The 21821-nt window shown below is 49.9% G+C and overlaps 1 protein-coding gene across 2 annotated transcripts in view; it reads right to left on the reverse strand.

Moving 5' to 3' along the window:
- Positions 1–21821, reverse strand: part of SMCHD1 (structural maintenance of chromosomes flexible hinge domain containing 1) — a 3133956-nt gene that overhangs the window by 629225 nt on the left and 2482910 nt on the right. For both annotated transcript variants that reach the window (XM_069620859.1, XM_069620860.1), the window contains exon 37: positions 13448–13600. In XM_069620859.1, coding sequence (XP_069476960.1) covers positions 13448–13600 — 153 coding nt within the window. The remainder of the gene's footprint in view (positions 1–13447; positions 13601–21821) is intronic.

Below are 21821 nucleotides of genomic sequence, written 5' to 3' on the forward strand. Positions count from 1 at the left end.
CTCAGCTTCCTTGGGGCCCACACAACAGAGAAACATTCTTTCTCTACTGTGGACCACCTGAGCTCTCTGTCCTTATGCTGGCGACTTATGAATCCAATCGGGTGTTCCTTGCCTTTCTCATCTACCTGAGATAGTACAGCACCTATTCCAGTGTCAGAGGCATCGGTCTGCACAGTAAAAGGTATTTTGTAGTCAGGGGCCCTGATGACTGGGGCCTGGCACAAGGGGCCTCATTACAACCCTGGCATTGGACCATGGTGCTGTTAGCACCATGGTCCATGCCGGATTCCGCCATGGTGGATGGCGGATTTACCGCCCCATTCCAAAGTTGGCGGGGCGGTAAATCCTCATTCACCCATGGCCCCTTCCCCATTCCCATTTTTGGCCCATAGGGCTCAATGGGAATGGGGAAGGCGCTAATTATGGCACCGTAAATTACGGTGCCGTAATTAGCACCAAGGTCCCTTAGCGGGTTGGACTTTAACGGCTGCAAAAAGCAGGCGTTAAAGTGTGAATCGGGCGTTAAGGGTTTAACGGCGCCGCAGCCTTTTACGGCGCCGTTAACCCCTTAACGCCAGGGTTGTAATGAGGCCCAAGGAGTCTTTTAAGCCATTGAAGGCCTTCGCACAATCCTCAGACCAAGAGACCTTGGGTTTTGTTGGTGTTGTGAGAGCAGTCAGGGGGTCAGCTACGGGACCATACTTTTCCATGAAGTTTCTGTAATACCCCGTAAAACCTAAAAATGATCCCACTTCGGTTTGAGTAGTGGGGGTAGGCCAGTATTGTACTTTACTGGGTAGAGGCTGAATCCTCCCTCCATCTACTTCATGCCCAAGGTAGACCACTGAACCTTGACCAATCTGGCACTTCCTGGCCTTTATGGCCAAGTGGGCCTTCTGAAGGGCCTGCAACACAATTCTGAGGTGCTTGACATGATCCTCCCAGGTGGCACTGCAAACTGCTATATCATGTAGATATGCAAGACAGAATTCATCCAACCCATTAAGGACATGATTCACAAGCTTCTGAAAAGTGGCAGGTGCAATTTTCAATCCAAATGGCATTACCCTGAACTGGTAAAGGACTTCTGGATCTTAGAAAGCTGCCTTCTCCTTGGCATGTTCTGCTAAGGCTATTTGCCAATAACCTGGACTTGGAGGCACCCAAGGTATCCACCAGGCTCATCAGTTCTAGGCAAGGGGTGTGCATCTGTCTTGGTGACAGCATTCAGAGCTCTGTAGTCCACACGGAACCTCAGCTCAAAGGAACCTGCCTTTGGTACCAGAACCACAGGACTGGACCAAAGACTACTAGAGGGTTCAAACATCCCAAGATCTAACATCTTGTTGACCTCTGTCTTGATGTAAGGTATCACCTTATCTGGCATCCTGTATCCCCTAACTTTAGTAGGTACACTATCACCTGTGTCAATGTCATGTTTGCACCAAGGTGTCAAACCAGGAGCTAGGGAAAACAATGGGGAGAATTGCCACAGCAAATCTCTCATCCCATCTTGCTGAACAGAAATCAGGCGAGGGGCCACTTTGACACTGCTGTCAGAAGGACTGCCTTGGAACAGGTCAGGAAGAGGTTCAGACTCCTCCTCCTCTACATCTGATGCCAAGAGCAGTGCAGCAATCTCAATCCTAGGGATGAAAGCCTTCAGCCTATACACATGTAACATGTTTGGAGCTTGTCCAGCCCTTCCAAGGTCCACTTAATAGTTTACCTCACCCAGTGGCTCCACTATTGAGTAAGGGCCTGGCTATTTATCCTGCAAAGCTCTAGGCATTATAGGGTTCATGATCAGGACTTGCTGGCCTGGTGTAAAGTTGACGAGGGAAGCTTTCTGGTCATACCAGTGTTCACCAGAGCTTGCCCAGCCTTCAACTCATCACTGACCAGAGCCATTAGGAGGACCATTATCTTCCTCAGTCCTAGCACATAGTCCACTAAATTGGTAGTGTGAGGGGGAGTAGGCATCTCCCGTCCCTCCTTGACTATAGCCAAGGGTCCCCTAACAGGGTGACCAAAAAGAAGTCTGAAGGGTCTGAAGCCAACCCCCTCTTGAGGTACCTCTCTGTAGGCAAAATGTAAGCATGAAAGAAGGAGATCCCATTTTCTCCTCTGGGGCCCTTCCAGAGCCCCAATCATGCTTTTGAGGGTTCTATTGTTCCTCTCAACTAAGCCATTGGTTTCGGGGTGATATTCTGAGGAAAACGTATACGTAACCCTACACTCATTCCACATGGTTTGCATGTACTTGGACTTGAAGTTGCTGCCTCTATCAGACACAACTTCTTTAGGGATGCCAACCCTAGTGAAGATGCCAAGCACAGCTTTAGCAAATTACCTGGCAGTTACTGTTTTTAATGGGATGGTCTCAGGATACCTGATGGCAGATTGGCCAGCACCAGGATAAACCTATTGCCTGAGGATGTCTGAGGGTCAAGGGGACCAACAATGTCAATCCCTACCCTTTCAAATGGTACCCCCACAATTGGGAGTGGTACCAATGGAGAATTGATTGTTGTGCCACTTTTCCCAGATACCTGGCAGGTGGCACAACTCCTGTAGTGACTTTCTACCTGGACCCCCATCTTGGGCCAGAAGAAGTGCATGACTAACCTTTGCTTGGTTCTCTTGATGCCAAGTTGACCAGCAAGGAGGGCTTTATGTACCAGCTGCAAGAGGAAGGGTCTTACATGAAGGGGAACCACCAACCTCCTATAGTCTGCTTCTGTAGACTCTGTGGGCTCACTGTACAGGAGCCCACTTTCCCAATAGAGCCTATGCTTCCCAGGAAGTTCACCCTCAAGCTGGGAGCAGACCCGTCTCCCAAGACCTTCCAAAGATGGGCACCCTTGTTGGCCCTTACTAAACTCAACCCTATCAGGACCACCTTCAGCCAATAAACTTTGGAGTTCAGGATGGTCATGGGGATTGAGAATTTCAGGCAACACCTCTTCCTCGTCAGGCTGAGGTGTTTGGCCAACTACCTCCACCTAAGTGGTAGGTGAGTTAGGGGGAATATTTTCATTCCCTCTTTTGTCTGTCTTGACTCCTTTAGCCATGGGTTTCCCCTTTGGCTTGGGCCTTGCCTTGGTCTTGGCTAAGGCAGCCCTTGTTTGTGACCTTGTGCATGGTCTCTCTGCTGTCTCACCCACACGACCCAAGTCCCTGAGATCATACCCCAGCAGGACCTTACCTGGGACTTGCCTCTGTATGCTCACCGGAATCCTGACCATTGTACCATTGATAGTAAGATTGACAGGCATTAATGGGAACTTGAGAGCGGGACCATTCGCTAAATTGGTGGGTATCAGGGGAGCTCTGGCACGCTGCTCTCGATTTACCAAAGTGGAATCCACCACAGTTCTGCTGGCCCCATTATCCCCAAGGGCAGGAATATCTACTCCATTGATTAGCACACTGTCTTTAAAGCAGTGCTCAGTATTGTCTGGAATGCTAGCACAAGCCTATGAGACTTTAGGCTCCCAGGAACCCAGGGAAACTAGGACTACCTCAGATTATATCCCACTGGCAAAAGAGTCTGAGGAGAAGGATGACCCTGTGATCTCTTCCTCCTCATAGAAGGGGAAGGCCAAACTCACAGAGTGGATCCCCAAGGTTTTGACCTTACATCTGGGGTCCCCCTTCACATGGTCATTTGCTCCACAAGCCACACAAGATCCACTGGGTCTTGGGACATAGGGAGACTTACTGTAACCAGAGTTCTGCCTGGGAGTATAACTCCCATTACCCTACACATTCTCTTGGGACTTACCCTTGTTTTTCGTTTTGTGGCTCTTTTGGGAGGTAGTTTCATCAGATCGTGCACCGTCCTTATCTTTGTTCTTTTTCCCCTCCTCCCACTTACCAGGAGTAGTCTTGTCCTTATGGGACACACTGTGTGACACCCACAAATCTGCGGCACTGGCCAGCTTCTTAGGATCTATCTCCTTTGAATCAGCCAAGTGCTGCTTAAGCTCAGGGGAACAACATGCAAAAATATTTTCGAGCGTGACCAAACATATCATACACTCAACGGTGGAGACGTTATAGCCTTCAACCCAGCCAGTCAAGTTTTTCAAGGCATCATTAACATAGGACACTCAAGTGTTACCTTCTTTCTTTTTGTACTCTCTAAATCTCTTCAGGTATTGAGCAGGAGTCTTCCAAAACTTTAAGATGAGCGTTTGTTTCAATTTTGCAAACGTCTACTCTATCAGTCTTTTATATTTCCATAATAGCACTGCAGCCAGAATGGGGTAGTCGACTGAGCAACCATGCAATCCTGTCAGCATCCACAACCTCTTGTACTTCACATGCATACTCAAATGCAGTTAACTAGTCCATTATGTCATTCTTTTCATCATACATACTGAGCAGAGGATAAGGAGGAGGACACAGACCCATGTCCAGATCCCTTGGTGGAGCCAGTTGCAGCCTGAATCTTAGCCAATTCCAAATGGTGATACCTGTCCTTGTGTTTTTCTGCTTGCTCAACTCTTGAATTCAAGCATGGCTTCAGCATCAGAGCCAACAGACAAAACGTGGGACTCTACTTCATCCCGGTCTTCATGGACCCTATGGATGAGGGCAGCGACAGCTCTGCTGGAACTGTCAGTGAGAGAAGCCCCACCACCTTCTGCACTCTCATCTAAGCTAATGGCATTGAGCTGAGCCTTTTGCCAATCCATGATCCTTTGGATGATTTGCCCTTTGGTACCTTGAGCGGATAAGCCTCTCTCGGTACACAACATTCTCAGTGTCTCTGATTTGTAATCATTCAAGGTTACGTTAGTTATTGCTTCCATGTTTTAAGATAGGTCGTTAGCCTTTACAGTTAAGTTTCTACTAAGGTCACTACGTGTTCCGGGTAAGTGTAATCTGGGTACCTTTACCAGTGTGTAACACTGGTTACCTTTGATCCTATCCCACCACTGTTCAGCAATTTGTGAAGATGGATATCTGAACTATGAGCTGGTGGGGCAGAGGTTCAGAAGGCCAGCCTAGTTTCTTGGAACAAGTTAACCTTCTGTACACGCCAGACCAATTAAGGTAGCATTGGCGGTGGCCAAGACTAAGTCTCAGGAGGGGTGAGGGTGATTGAAAGCCCACAATGAGCACACACAGTAAACAACAACACAAATTACTCTCAGTAAGGTGTATATTTATCGAAAATACATATACATTTATTAAAGGCCTTTTAACTCAAACACAAAGTAAAACTCGACAATATTAACATAACTGACACAACACTAACTAGGAAAAATATGTACAATAACTATTGGCCTAAAAGAATATTACAAAAGTAGAGATCCACAACCTGAAACAGAAAGGAGTCATACAGTGTGAATATACTTTAGGCAGTCCTTCAACAATTCAAACCCTAACTCATAGGCATTTCAGTCCCTAGAAAGTGTGGAGCCTTGTGCTCAAAAGTACATTCAGTTCTGGAGTACTCGATCGTGCGGTGGTCTTTTCAAGGGGCTGTAGTGACTCAGGAAAGTGGGTAGACTGATGAAGAATAAAATTCCACTATTAAAGGAGGGTCTCCACAAGAAGGCAGAGCGATTTCCAGGAATCGGGAATAGGTTGGTAGCACTGGCTACCTTAAAGGAGAGAGGCCCTTGGGGGACACTCCTGCGTAAAAGTCTATGGATACGTCAGGGGCCATCGTTAAGGGTTGAAAGTACTTACCGACCCTTTACGCACTACGGGCCAAACTTTGCAGTCGAGTCCAGTTCGCTCGCAGGTTTGAATCCTGCAGTTGCGCTTCTCCACGGCTTTCAGGGTATGCGTTACAGGACCTCAGTCCGTGGCGGGACAGTGCCAATTTCTCCACTTTTGGTGAAGGGATCGGGCCAGTTCCACTGCAGCTCGTTTTAGGGCAGAGGGGGGCACAGCAGCAAGGCACCCACGAAGTTCATCACCACTGCGGGGTGACACCGGAACTGCGTATGCTTGGGTTCAGGTGGACTCTCCTAATTCCAGATCTAGGAATGCTAGGTGTACGAAATTCGGCGGGAGAGTGCCTTCTACCAGGAGCTTACGGTCCCCAAAGGCTCAGGTCAAAACTCGAGACAGCGGCAGTTCCAGGGCAAAAGGTCCTGTACGAGCTGGTCAGTTCACTGGGCGGTCCAGGAACACTTCAGAAAAAAGGCTTGCTTACAGGTTAAGCAGGAAGTGTTGAGAGAAGTTAGTCCCACTACTCCAACGGGTCGAAGTGTCCTTGCAGGCCTTCTGCGATCGATGAGAAACCGGGGCTCCAACGGGACAAAAGCAGGGTCCGGGTGCCAAACCTTCCAGCAGGTCACCAGCGGTTCCATAGATCTGCTTCTTCGGTTCAGGATACTTGGCTCCTTTACTAAGTTCGGAGTGAACTCAGAAGATCAACCTGGACTAGGTTTAGGGTGCCTTCTCTTATGTAAAATCTCCTTCGCGCCAAAACGAAGAGAAACCAATAAGAGATCTGCTCACATTCAACCATTCCAGACATGGACGGACCACGGTGGTCCCAGTCATCCCAGCACACCAGACATCCTGGCACCCAGGATGTGTATTGGAACTAGACAGCTCCAGCCCACATCCTGGGCGCACACACACACACACACCCCCAAGGCATGCAGAAGCCCGCAAAAGCTTCGGTTTGCGCAGGGGTCTGCATGACCAAATAAGGACTTTCCCTGGTCTGCTCGAGCTGGGGAAGGCAAAGGGACAAAATGGCGAAAGCACATAACAAAGGACCTTGTGGCATGCCCATTTTAGGCACTGCCACTGTCCTGGGCCAAACACGGTTTGAGTCAGAAAATGCTTTAAAAGTAACTGCTGCCACAAGCGCTGTCCTGGGCACACTTGTACATTCACCAAAACCCCTTTGAGGGTGTCTAGGGCCTTGTACTGGAAGGTACATTGTGCATTGAAAAAATGTTACTAAGAAATAGCAACAGAGTGAAAGACTAGGGGAAACAGTCTCCCAGTACTGACAGTCTGAAGGGCATGTCAGTTTCCCCATAACAAAATGAGCAAAAGCCCAGCAGAAGACAGCAGAAGACTGGGCTCCACTGGTAAAAGTCAGGCTAGGATGGTCAGACAAAAGCAAAAAGTTGGGGGGTTCACAACTGGAGGAAACATTACCCATAAATAGAAATCATTCCTAACCGGTAACACACAGACATTGTATATTTGCCATATTAGAATTACCAGTGTACAAAGTGTATTATTAATTGTGTATATATCTCTGAACCTTATTTTTATATAAAGAACTGTGTTAGCACATAACATAGTGTGTGGACATTCCTTTGTGGGGGCTTGGGGACTTCACTGTACTTAAGAACCATCCCGCATCACCCCTAGAGAGCTTAAGCCTTGGTTGCTCATCCAAGCTACCATATAGAGAACCTTGGCTGTGGTACTCTGTGCCTCCACTCTACCATATAGAGGGAAGAGATAACCCCATATCAGTTACTTTCCAGGGTAAGGGCCTGACCTGGAGAATGTGCCCTCGCCTTGCATGGCATCTCCTCCTCCCTGTGCCCTATGCTGCTGTTCCTGCCTCTGCAGCTCAATGTGGAGGAGGAGGTGCTGCATGGCCCAGTTAGTTCCATGGTGTTGGAAAGTGCGTTTGTGTCAGGTGTAGGCCTTTCGTAGTCTTTCAGAGTAGATATGGGAGCAGCCATGACTTGTTTTCCAGTAGCTGCATGCATTTACCTCCACCTTCTAGGTGGAGGTAACTGCACTGGGTTTTCTGTGGAATTAACGCCCAATTTCAGTGGTATTTCGGAAGTATTTTGACATGTGATAAAGCGGAAATACCGTTTACAAACTTGGCAGTAATTCAGCCAGCGGAATTAGAATCGGGGCTAATTCCCCTAGATGTTGGCAGTAATTCTGCTGGTGGAATTAGTGCCATGTCCTTATTCAGCAGTGTGGTAAAACTGCCATGAATTCCGTTACCTCCACTTTCACTGTATACCGCCAAACGCGAAATGAGCACCATACTTTCTTCAACTCGTTCACCCAACAACCCTCACTCATGTTATCAAAAATGGTGGTCACTCAATTACCCAATTCTTTAATTATTATTAATATGCTATTTATTGAGAGTGGAACTAGCTTTGAGAAGCAATGGGGTGCTTTGCAGGAGTACACAATAATACAGATGCATACCAGAGAACGCTTTTAAGAGGTATCAACAGAACAGATATACAGCGGGGAGTAGGATACAGAGGGGCACAGAGGAGGGGTACAGCTGTACATAGTGGCAGGGAGGAGAGGGGTGGACGGTGTCTAGCGAGACAAGTGGCGCTTGGGGCAACGTGATGGCCTAGGTGTTGAGTTGAATTCTTGAGTGACTAACTACCAAAATTGCCTTTTACTTATATTATTGATTGCCTCTTGAAGTGCCACCCAGGCATTTGTTGAAAACGACATTTTTAAACCTTTTTTTTTTTTTTTAGTAACTGCTTATCCTGTGTTGGAGCATGCCAAGGGAAGATTGCTCTAGTTAACTGGCATATATATCAATGCAAGCTCACCATGATGCCGAAACCATAATGAAATCAATTGCCAAACAAAACACCAGGTATTTATGGGAACTATTAAATAACAATGGAAAATTCCAGGATAGTCTACTAATCTCCGATGTATCAGAAGATCAAAGGATGATCCACTATACGCAGTTGTATGCTGCCCCTGTGTCCATATTATCTGTGTGGAACCATCATTTAACGCATGGAATTGTAATTGGAACATCAATGATATTCTGAGAATGATTAGTAAACTGAAGACATCAAATGCAGCCGGCCCGGATTGTTTAACCAACTGCATGTTAAAAGAGAATCCAAACCTATGGGCCAATTTTATACTAATCTTGTTTCAAAGAATTGTACAACGAAGACAAATACCATCCTCCTGGACCAATGCATTAGTAGTACCCATATTTAAAAAAGGGCAATGTGGAAATCCTAAACATTACAGACCAATAGCTCTATCGGATGTGTTGAGTAAGATTTTCTGCTCCTTCCTTCTGCAGGAATTGACAACATGGGCAGAAAGAATAGTAAGCTGGATGACCGACAAACAGGCTTCATTAAGGGTGTTGGCACATTGCTGAATTTATTTATACTAAATATTCTTAAATTGAATGCCATACAAAAAAAATCGAATATTTCCTCGCCTTTATTGATCTCGAACAGGCATTCAGTAGTGTGGATAGAAAGAGATTGTGGCATAAATTGGAAACCTGGAACTGTCCAACAAACCTACTAGTTGCCATCATGGCATTGTATTCATGTTAAAAAACCAGGGAGAACTAACTGCAAAAATCCCAACATCTAGGGGATTAAAACAAGGGTTTCCACTTGCATCAATTCTCTTCAATTTATACTTATCAGATTTTCTAGAATCACAAAGCCGTGTTGCAGGCTTCCCTCCGAAAATATCTGAATGCCATATGTCATGGATTCTTTATGCGTACGATATGGTCATTATCTACCAGACCCAGATTGGGTTACAGAGGAGGTTGAATGCCTTGGAAGAGTACACAATGAACAACAATCTGAGGATAAATGTAAAAAAACTGCATCTTGGAACTTGGATCCAAACAAGGCAGAAGTTCAATTATTTAAATGGAAAATTGGAAACCAACAACTTAGCCAAGTAAATTCCATTGTGTATCTGGGTGTGTTGTACAATTGTAGCGTGAATGAAAAACAATGGATGGAGGTGTTGCATCAGAAAATCAAGAAGCTATCCTTACAAACTATCATAATCATCAAGAAGTATTGTAAATACACATTAATCCCTGCAATTGCTTTCTATAGGCAGAAGGTGGTCCTGACTGTAACCTATGGGGCTGCAACCATGCTTAACTTACATTGGAAATCATGGATATTACTTGAGGTTCTCTTTTGGAAAGGAGTTCTATCCCTACCTAGGGTAACACAGTGAGTCTCATTAGATACGAGTTGGGACTCCAATCCTTGGAAGCACACATATTATGGAAATCTCTCTCCCTGTTTAGGAAGTGTATAATGGAGGATTATTCTGCACATTTTGAAATACTGAGGACAGAAACAAACAAGAGAAAATAACCTTTATTTGATCAATGGAAGCCAACGTGCCAAACTCGGTTGGAAGATCTTGGAGGCTCTAAAGAGATACTCAAAATAAACCCAGAAAGGAAATTGAAAGATTAGGACTGGATAATGACACAAACCAAAAACTTTAATAGCAAAATGCGCATTGATAAACAATCTAAAAGACGATCGTTAAATGACATACCACAGTATCTGAAACAAGTTCCCTCAAAACACATTCAAGAGTTATTTCTGAGATTTCGGCTTAACGTGTTGCCAACGGGTCAAATTCTATTATAATGGAACAAGATCCCATTTACCAGCGTGGGTTGTAGATTTTGTAAACGCGTGGAGATCTGTGAAACATCGAGACATCTGTTAATTACTTGCCCAGCATTGCGACTAGAAAGATCGATTTATTTTGATACGTTTGTGGGAAAGATGCCTTCACTCTCAGCAAAGGACTGGGGGAACAGAATTATATCTGGCTGAAACACCAGTCTGATAATAGCAACAATTAAATTCTTGAAGAAATTCTAAACTAACTGTCATTAGATCAGCGTCATAACTGCTGGATTAGAATCTGACTTTTATGTAAAAGAAAATGATTGATGACATTTTAAGTTAATGACTAAATGTGATGTGACATGTATTTAAAAGGTTTGTAGAAACCAAAATAAATAAATAAATAAAATAAACGTTACTCACTCTGACTAGAGTACTCAGTCCCAACTCCCCTTTCCTCCATCCCTGTGGGCAGACGGTACCCTAACCTTTTGGCATCGAAAAATATGAGCTTCCCCTTAAAATTTAGTATAGCGCACAGGGGTGTGGCCCTATGCGTAAGAACGCCCCGTAGGCCCCGCCCTTCGACGCCTCACCTCAGTCCCCTTTTGACACATCGGACACTTGTAAACCTGGTGGTACTAACAATTTTTGCCCCTGGCATACTAGTGGGGAAGGTGGGTGCAACATATGGAGGAAAGGGGTCTTAGAAGTATGAGTACTCTAGTCACTACAGTGAGTAAACTCTTTTTACTTACACGTCCCGTCCCCTCCCCTCGATCCTTGTGAGACATTCCACCAAACCAAAACAACCTGGGTGGAGAAAAAGAGCTCTACTCGAGGCAAATATATTCCTGAAAACTGCCTGTCCGAACTCTGCATCTCTTCTGAAGAGAATGTCCAATGTATAGTGCCTGCAAAAAGCTAAAGGTGTGGCCCAAGTTGCTGTGTTGCTAATTGCCTCCCATGAGGTTTGCCTCTGCAGGGCCACAAGACGGAATCTGGTCCACTTGCTCCTGTATTGAGAGCGGGTAGATGGCTTCCTAGCCTCCAGTACTATATTCCAATTATCTGCCGACAATTAAACTGACCTGAGCTTTAGCTGATCAGTAGCCAGGCCGTCAGGACTAGTCAGGAGAGCACATCCTTCTGGATTGGGATGTCAGACTTGGGGCCAATTTGAGAGCCAGCACCTACGCTAGAACCCCTGGTTCCTGCGGAGTCTGTTCTGGCTGAGGAACCCCCAGGAACTATGTTATGCCCTGGAGCAGGTTGTGAAAGGCTTTGATAGAGGCCTCGCCCTCGTGTCATCATCTGCTTTGGGGGGCCGAAGGAAACCAATTGAGAGTCAGGAGCGCTCCCTTGCAAACTGGTGCCCTGTGGCACCAGGAGTGGAGGCAAATGAGGTTTAGGGGCCTGCACAGGTAACGTGGGCGGAGCCGCCAGGAACTGAGGTAGAGAGACCCCCCTGGGGGCTGCAGAGGCGGCCCCAGATGCTGAGGATCTGGGGGTAGCATCTGCAGGACCACGTCTCTAATCAGGTCTTTCAAGTAGCCTGCCATCTGCTGAGACCTCAAGAGGACTAACAAACGTTCGAAGAACTGATCCTCGCACGCCGCCTGATTTGGCCTAGGGCCCTCTCAACCATTTGGGCCCCTGATATCATCACTGCCTCTAGCGCCCCGAGAGGGGTAGCCCAAAGGCTAAACAGTGTAGACATACCCCTGGGGGGACCAATCTACCACAACCGGTCTGCCGCTGCCTCCCGCCTGTGAGAAAGGGCCCTGAGAGGGAGTTCCATGAGGCCTTGCATCTGTCCCAGCCGCCAGCCGTGAAGGATCTGCCACATGCTTGGCTGCCATCTAGCAGCTCGGTGCTGCGTCTTGTGTGGGACTGCGCGGGTGCCTGTCGTCCGGTGCAGGGTCCTCCAATTGGCAAGGTGGTGTAGTATGGAGGGGACTCCGGGAGGCGTGATGCCCTCAGCAACGTGACTGGTTGTCATTTCGCACCTAGAACCGACTTCGGAGACAGCGCCAAAGTCTCCTTGCCCTCAGTGATTGGACTGGTAGTCGGTATGCCCTCGGAATAACAGTCTGTCCTCCGACTGGATCCAGAGCCTGAGGGCCCCTTGCAAGAAGAGCTTTTAAGCCCCTTGGAGGCAGGCCCAGTAGGGCCACCAAGCTCCTTGGCACGTGTGCTGGTAACTTTCACAGCCTCTGGCCTACCTCCGGTGGAAGAGGCTCAATGGCCCCTTCCAGTCGGTGTCCCCTGGAAGGAATCACCATACTGGGGAGCTTTGGTGAAGAAATTACTTACCTTGTCATGTTTTGATGCTTTCGCCACAAAGACCTTCATATGAACCGGGGAGGAAGTGTTGAGGATTTCCCTCCAGCGAGATAAGCGGTTCTTCATCTAATGCAGAGCGAGGGGGGACCGCATGCTGCGCAAGTGTCCTACAATGGTCGGGTCGCAGGACCTCTAAGCAAAGTGTGTGGGGGTCCAACGTCAAGAAGAAACGATCGCACAAGGCGCACCTGCTAAAGCCTCCCATGACTGACATATGCCGGGGAGGCGAGACACCGAAGGGATGTGAAAGATCAAGAAAAATAAAAAACGGGGAAGCGCGCGAAGACCGAGATATTATGCTTGCAGCGGCTGCCAGGTCCGTTTCTGACTGAGCAAAAAAAGGGGCTGAGGTGAGGTGCCAGAGCCTAGGGGGCGTCCCTACACCCAGGGCCACGCCCGTGCACTATACTAAATTTAAAGGAAAAGCTCATATTCCACAAGGATGGAGTAAAGGGAACAGAACGTATGAGTAAACCCCATACTGAACTATCTTTAAGATCAAAGTACACAAAGCCAGCCCCTTTCACTAAATCTTACCCGAAAATTAAACAGCTATCTAGCAGTCGTGACATGAACAAGAGAGATTTTAAATAATAAAATACCTAACTGTTTAAAACAATTATTAGGATAATCTCAGTAGTTTGGTCACAAACATTCCTCTTCATCATCAATACTGTCTTTTTATTGACTAATGTAGTGAATACTTAAAAGATAAATCAACAAAAACTTACCGTGATTTTTACTGTGCCGTTGCTGATAGGGAACTCCATTTTACTAACATCTCCCTCAAACTGTGGGATTTCTGTATGCTCTTTAGATGAACTTTCAATGTGAGCTTCTACGGTGCCAGTCAAGTTCAAGCCAGCAGGGTTGTCATACTCATCCTAAAACAAATGAATTCCATAATGTGCCTTGTGAACTTTAAGTGGCAGATTACAACTCTTTTTCCATAGGCATAACAACAGAAAAAGGAAATGTTCTCATGTTGAAAACTCTACCAATAGCTACAACTTGTATTGTCTTATGGGTAACCATTTGGAGAGTGAGGTTCACTTATGCAAGTAAAACAGTTTCAGATATTTTTCCGAAAGTTTATGTGAACGATGGAGTTTTCAAAGTTGTATTTTAGGGTGTTACATAGTATTGCATTTGTAACAAAGAAACGGCAAGCACCTTTCTTTATTTGCATAAACACCCATATGTATATAAAACTAAGCTATTGCATCCAACACCCACCTAATATCAGGACTATATTTATTATGTTTTGTGACCAATCCGAGGATGTCGTCCCTTCTCCCCTGCGGGGAGACTTTTCCCAGGGGGCCAACGCGGTGCGTCCACAGTACAATTATCCCCCTGGGGGTGGTGCTCAAGGGGAGGATGACCTGGGAAGGGAAACCCCTTATGGGACTAGGGACGACCATTTTCAAGAGACGCTGTATTACCCCACTGAAAGTCCTATTACACCTTATCAGGTGTTAAATTCCTCCTTCACTTATTCTGAGAGTACTGATATGTTCTAATGTAAAACCAATACAACTAATTAATGCATTCTAAATAAAGGTTTAAGTGAGAGTGACTTCAGCTCATCACATATGAAATCATGTACTGAGACAGAGATGAGGACTCCTCAGCCCAGAAGGCGCAAACTTACAATGAAGATACGCAGGCTGATGGGTGTTAACAGGAGGTACGGGGAAGCAGGAAAAAGCACAGAAAGGACCGCTAAAAGATCTAATACACTGGGAGAAGGAACAAGTTACTTACCTGTAACTGTTGTTCTCCAGCATGGGTCTGGCATGGATTCACATGCTCATGAATATTCCCCGTCGTCAGGCTGGGAATCCTCGGTAAAGAAAAAACCAGTATCAGTTTCGTTTCTGATCTGTCTTTCGTAGTAATAACCAATCACTGGTCTCTGCGTCATACTGACCACAGCCAATGACTGCCCTCTACCTAAGCACCGCCTCTGGCAGCCATCTTCAGATTTGGAAGCACGTGAAGTGGCAGTATGACCAAGTGAAGAGCCGCAGAGGGGTAGGCGGGAGGGTTCGCATGTGAATCCATGCCAGACCCATGCTGGAGAACAACAGTTACAGGTAAGTAACTTGTTCCTTCTCCAGCATGGGGTCTGGCATGGATTCACATGCTCATGAATAAAGAATACATAGCAGTACACACATGCACAACCACGGGAGGTGGCAAAGGCTCAACATTAAGCATCACATCAACTCAACATTAAGCATCTTACCTCCTCACCAGGCTCACCTCAGGCGAACAGGTTGCGCAGCACTGCTTGGCCGACCCTGGACTCCTCCCTGGAATCCCGGTCGACGCAGTAGAATTTCGTGAAGGTGTGCGTCGACCTCCACGTAGCAGCCCTGCATATGTCCAGCAGGGGCACACCAGATAGGAACGCCGTGGTAGCTGCGATCGCTCTGGTGGAATGGGCTCTCGGACGGCCAGGCAGCGGTCGGTTTGCCAACCGGTGACAGTACATGATACAGCCGGAGAGCCATCTGGAGATGGAAGCCTTCGAGAGAGCCTTCCCCTGATTGACAGGTCCAAAGTTCACAAAGAGTTGTGACGTCTTCCGAAAACCTTTCGTGCGGTCCACGTAGAACTTCAGCGCTCTAGCTACATCCAGCGAGTGCAAAGTCCTCTCAGCCGGCGACGAAGGCGACGGGAAGAACACAGGTAACACCAAGGGTTCGTTGAGATGAAAGTCCGACGGTACCTTGGGCATGAAGGAGGGGTGCGTCCTGAGCACTACCCTCGTGTCGTGGAAAGTCAAGTACGGGGCCTTGCAGGAAAGGGCCTGGATCTCTCCCACTCGTCGTGCGGAGGTGATGGCCACGAGAAAAGCTGTTTTCCACGATAGAAACTTCAACGGGGCCGAGTGCAGAGGCTCGAACGGAGGTCCCATGAGTTTGGTCAGCACCACGTTGAGCTCCCACGCCGGGGCCGGAGCCTTCACCGGCGGGAACGATCTGAACAGTCCCTTCATGAACTCTTTCACCAGACGATGAGACCACAAGGACGTCCGGCCCGTGGTTCTGGTGTATCGGGAGATCGCAGCAAGATGAATCTTGATGGACGCGTGTGCCAGACCAGCTTTGGCCAGCGTCAGCAGGTACGGCAGCACTTGGGGAGCCGTAATCCGTAGAGGGTTAATCTTCTGTGCGTGGCACCAGACAGAGAACCTCTTCCATTTGTGTCCGTAGCATTTAAGAGTCGAGGACGCCCTGGCCTTTGCAAGAACCTCTCTGCAATCGGCCGGTATGTCGTATCCTCCAAACTCTAGCGCTGCAGGAGCCAGGCCTGCAAGTTCAGCGACTTCGGGTCGTGGTGGAGGATGGCGCCTCCTTCCCTGGAGAGTAGATCCGCGTCCGCCGGCAGTTTGATTGGCGGGGACGCCGACAAGTCCAGAAGGTCCGGGAACCATATCTGCCTCGGCCACGCAGGTGCGACGAGGATCATCCTGCACCGTGACCTCTTGAGCTGGTTGACGAGCCGGATTAGCAGAGGCAAGGGAGGGAACGCGTAGAGGAACAGGCCCTCCCAGGGGAACGAGAAAGCATCGCCCATGCTCCTCGTCTGGGGAAACCTGCTGGCGAACCTCCGGCACTTGGTGTTCGTCGCCGTCGCGAACAGGTCGATCTGGGGTGTGCCCCACCGTCGGAAGAGGCGATCCACCAGATCCTGCCGTAGTTCCCACTCGTGGCACGAGCGCAGCTCCCTGCTGAGTGAGTCGGCGATGGTGTTTTTTATCCCTGCCAGATGAAACGGCACCAGAAGAATCCCTTGGGCGACGGCCCAATGCCACAGGTCCTGCGCCTCCTTGGACAGCGCTGGGGACCTGGTTCCGCCCTGTTTCCTGATGTAAAACATGGTGGTGGTGTTGTCGGTGAAGATCCTCACCACCTTGCCCTTGAGGGACGGAAGGAAGGACCTGAGGGCCCAAAACACTGCACGGAGCTCCAGGACGTTGATATGCAGGGACTTCTCCGTCGGGAGCCAGAGTCCCCTTGCGTGCAGATTTTCGGTGTGCGCTCCCCACCCTTCTAGGGAGGCATCCGTGGTCACAGTCACCTGGTGGGCTGGGGTCTGGAAGTCCATGCCCGCCGTCAGATGCGCGCGGGTGCCCCACCACCGTATCGCTCGTCGGAAACTCTCGTCGAGCTTGATCCTTTCCTCGAAGCTGCCCGTCGTCTGGATCCAGCGCGCATCCAGGAACTCTTGCAACGGGCGCATCCGGAGCCTGCACATGGGAATGAGGTAGATGCAGGAAGACATCATCCCGAGGAGGGACTTGATGGACCTCACCTTGGCCGCGTCGGCCACCAACATCCGTTGCACCTTGCCCAAGATGGTCCTGGTCCTCTCCTCCGACGGGGAGGCCAGAAGGGACACTGTGTCGAGCCTCGCTCCCAGAAACAGTGCGACTTGCGCGGGCACCAGGTGGGATTTGGCGTAGTTCACGGAGAATCCCAGGTCCGTGAGGAGTTGGACGGTCCTTGCCGTGTGGACCACGGCGAGCTCCCTCGTCTTGGCGCGGATGAGCCAGTCGTCCAGGTAGGGGTAGACGTGAATCCCCTCGCGGCGCAGCTGCGCCGCCACCGGTGCGAGGCACTTGGTGAAAACCCTGGGTGCCGACCGCAGTCCGAAGGGAAGGGCTTTGAACTGGTAATGACGCCCTTGGACCACGAATCTGAGGAATTTTCGGTGCCCCTTTAGGATGGGAATGTGGAAGTAGGCATCCTCCAAATCCAACGACGATAGGAAGTCTCCTTCCTCCAGCTGACCCAGGACGTGCTGGAGGGTGACCATCCGGAACTTCTGCGCCTTGATGAACTTGTTCAGGCGTCGCAGGTCCAGGATGGGGCGCCATCCTCCCGTCTTCTTCTTCACGAGGAAGTAACGCGAGTAGACTCCGGAGCCCCGAAGCCTCTTTGGGACGAGTTCGATGGCGCCCTTTCTGAGCATCGCCTTTACCTCCAGGAGAAGTTGAGGGACGTGAAGTTCTTTCCTGGCCACGGGGGGGACGCGCGGGCACCTTCTTTGAAACTCGAGCGCGTGGCCCCGGGCCAGGGCGTCCAGCACCCAACGGTCGGTGGAGATGGACTCCCACACGCTGACGAAGCCCGCCAGCCGGCCTCCCACCGGGGTGCTTCGGTGGGGGCCCGACCCCACGGCCGGTTCAATCCTGCTTGGACGCGGCCTTGCCGCCTTGGCCTCCTTGGCGACGACGGCGGGGTCCGCCAGACTTGCCTCGTCCTCTGTAGGCCTCTTGCGACGACGAGCGGGCCGCTTGACGGTAGGAAGCGAAACCGCCGCCGGAACCTTTGGAGGCGCCCTTGCCTCCGCCGCTCCGAAAGGGCGTCCGCCGTTGCTGCAGTACTCCAAGGGCCCGGGCCGTCTCAGTATCCGCCTTGATGGCCTGAAGGGAATCGTCCACTGTCTTCCCAAACAGGTTGTTCCCGTCGAAGGGCATGTCCAGGACCCTGGTCTGGACGTCCTGCCGAAAGTCCGTAGCCTTGAGCCATCCGCGACGTCGAAGGCAAACGCCGTTGCCCATCTGGCGGAACCCAGTGTCGGCGATGTCCGTCGCCACGGTGATGGCGTGGTCCGAGGCCACCTCACCTTCCTGCAGGATCTCAAGGGCCTCCGCCCTCTTGTCGTCCGGCAGAAAATCCAGCAGGGGAGCTATCTTGTACCAGAGTTCCCTGTCGTAGCGGGCCACGATAGCCAAGGCGTTGGCCGCTTTAATCGTCGTCGCCGCCGACGAGATGACTCTGCGTCCCATGGCATCCAATTTCTTTCCCTCGCCGTCCGGCGGGGAAGTCGACGTGGAGGCCGCACCCCCCCCCGCTTTCTTCCTGGCTGCCGCGGAGACGACGGAGTCCGGGGTAGGCTGCGCCCGGAGGCATAGGGGGGCCGAGTCCGGGACCCGGTACTTTTTCTCGTACCGGTCTCTTTTCGCTGGCGTCGTGGAAGGGTTCTTGAGGAGGGAAAGGCCCTCATCCCAAATGTCGTCCAACAGAGGCACTGCGAGGACCGTCTTCCTCTTGGTCTCGCGCCGTTGGTAAAGGAAGCCTTCCTTTTTCTTCTCCTCAGGGCAGAGTTGGAAAAGCTCGGATGCCCTGGCGATCATTGAGTGGAACGATCCAATCTCGTCGGGCGGAGAAGCCCTGGTGGGAGGCGACGACGGAAAATCCTCGTCGTATGCCTCGTCGTCCGTACCCGTCGCTGCCGTGTCAGTCCCCGTATCATCCCCTCGGGTGGACGGGGAGGAGGGCTGGACGGGGCGCGACGGTTGAAAAGGAGGCGGTGGATGGATCCTTCTTTTCTTGGTAGGGGGAACACCAGAAGGTCCCGGTTCTGGATCCCCCGACGGGAGAGGTTCCTCCGTCGGTAACGGTAGTCTCGTCCTTATCTCGGAGCATAAGGACTGTATAGCCAACAAAATGGCCGCTGAGTTGTCTTGCGGCGCTGGCAGAGGGGAATCCGACGGGCGAGCAGGGGCCCCGTCGGTATCCTCGACGATGTCGTCGTCGTCACCTGCGTCGGGGCCCATTCCGACGGGCTGGTCTTGTTCCACGCCTAGGCCGTGGCTTAAGACCTCGATCAGTTCCTCTTCTGAGGTTGAGGCCGAATCTACGACGACGCCCTGCCCCCCCTTCTTCCCCACGGAGGGTTTCACGGGGGTCCTATCGATGGGCACGAAAGAAGACTCCCTCCGAGGAGGCAGGGAGATTCTGGGCCCCGAGGCCGCCACCACTGGTGCAGCCTCCACAGGCTGGGCCAGGGCCGCCGCGACCGTTTCGATAGAGGGCTTGGTCGAATGGATCAAGGCCTTCACCACCTTAGGTGCGCTCACCGCCTTATCCTTGAGGGAGGGGGCACTGCCACGCTCCTCCTCTGCCTTAGAGCTCGACCGGGGTCTCTCCAGGAGCTTCGCCGGGTGCTCGGCCTTCCTCTTACCCGACCCAGAGCGTTGGCTCGTGGTTGATGGTGCCGGGGAGGGTGCGCCCTGCCTGGCGCCCGTAGAGCCCGACCGTTCGGCGCTCCCGGTGCCAGCGGACTCGCGGTGCTTGGCCTTATGTTGGGCCCCCGTCGCCGGGGCGCCCTCAAAGGTCTTAGAAGACCGCTCAGATTTCTTCTTCTTCTCGCCAGACGGGCTCTTACCCTCCAGCCAGCTGGCGAGACGTTGATGGCGGTCCTTCATGGTCCGTTCCGACATGTTGCCGCAAAACGCACAGTCCTTCTCCACGTGCGTCTTGTCCCCATGAAGGCAGTAAAGGCAGAAAGAGTGTTCGTCCTCCTTGAAGACGTTCTGCAGCTGGCATCCAGGGCAGGCCCTGAACAGCTTTCCGGGCGTCGAGCTTCCCTTCTCCTGGGCCATCTCCGAGACCGGGCCTGAGAAGCTTCTGGAGTCCTCCGAAGTGTAGCTCGACGAAATCTTCACCCTTGAGGGGCACAGATGAATCCGACACGGGTCCCCGTTGATCGGATGTAGGATCGGTGGAGCTTGAGGCTCTTTTGACCGAAAGAATCGAAGTTTTTGTGAAAAAGCGCGAAAAAATAGCACTAACGCTCGAGAGCAATAGCACGAGGATCCCAACACATGAACGTGCGGTAAAAATCTGAAGATGGCTGCCAGAGGCGGTGCTTAGGTAGAGGGCAGTCATTGGCTGTGGTCAGTATGACGCAGAGACCAGTGATTGGTTATTACTACGAAAGACAGATCAGAAACGAAACTGATACTGGTTTTTTCTTTACCGAGGATTCCCAGCCTGACGACGGGGAATATTCATGAGCATGTGAATCCATGCCAGACCCCATGCTGGAGAAATACGGAAAAGCAGGAGAGTACATATCCCAGTCAGCAGTGAATGCATGACAAGTGAATCATTACAAGTGAACGCAAGGCAAGAGACACTCTAGCTTGGCAGGAGAGTGAACCAGGCTATTGTGAACGACAACTGCGTGTCTGGTACCCTACTCAAATGAACTAAAAAACCAAAGGAAGTCTGACACTCCACAGGAAAGCAAGTTTGAAAACAATGAACTACACGTTTGGCAGGAAAGTACACCATGCAAACTCAAAGTTACATTGTGAGTCTGGGACCCGTAGCCAAAGGAGAGATCAAGAACAGAAGGATCTGAAACCTTAAGGACAATCAGAGCCAACAGGGTCTGGATCCCTATAAGAGTGAAAGACAGGGATTTGGCAGGAGAGTACACCAAGCTCCCTTGAGTATTGCGAGTCAGGGACTCGCATGCAAATCAAGGATTGTAAACCAAGGCAGGGTTTAGAGAACTAAGACTGAGAAGCTGTTACATTTTTGGGAGAACCCAATAAAGACATTTGCCTTTTTGAAAGTAAGAGGAAAGGAGCAACCCCCTAATATTGGAACCACTTTTTTTTAACATTGTTGTAACCCCTCTGGAAGTCTGTCTGGCTAAAAATAAATGAAGATCTTTAAAATACCTTTGTCCCTTTTGAAGGTTAGGGGAAAGAAGCAACCCCCCTAATATGAGAAGACTATTTGCTTGAGCATTGTTTTGAATCCTTTTGAAGCCCGACTGGCTGAGAACATTTATGTTACAATGACAAACACGGTTTTGAAATTACCCTTGCACCATTTTGTTAGTTTGTAGTGTAAGGGACAGAGATAGGTTTTGGGACCAGACTGGGACAGACTTTTTGCTTTTGGACATCCCAACTATTTTCACTAGTTTCTTTGAGGCAGGGAAAACCCTCTTAGATCTAGGGTTAGAGGGGTCTTTTTCCCCAACCTTGCATAATCAATAAAAGTCTATACCCCAAAATATACTTTGTGTCCGAGCCTTAATTCTGGTACCTCACAGTTTTTAATATTCCTTGGGAAACATGAACAAATCGCTCAACTCAGGTAATGTTCTTTCTGTTAGATAAGCCCTTCGTCCCGTAAATTCCATATCTTAAAAGTAGCATCCAGGTGCTACTCTGGCTTCAGAAATAGTTTCTGCCACCAGAGGGCACAAGGCAACCCCATGTTCACTATGTTCAGTATTGTTGGTGCATATGATTCCAGATGTGATGTCATGGATGGTATATTT

Source organism: Ambystoma mexicanum, chromosome 5q (genome assembly GCF_040938575.1).
Source record: "Ambystoma mexicanum isolate Mex_15411 chromosome 5q, UKY_AmexF1_1, whole genome shotgun sequence".
Taxonomy (NCBI): domain Eukaryota; kingdom Metazoa; phylum Chordata; class Amphibia; order Caudata; family Ambystomatidae; genus Ambystoma; species Ambystoma mexicanum.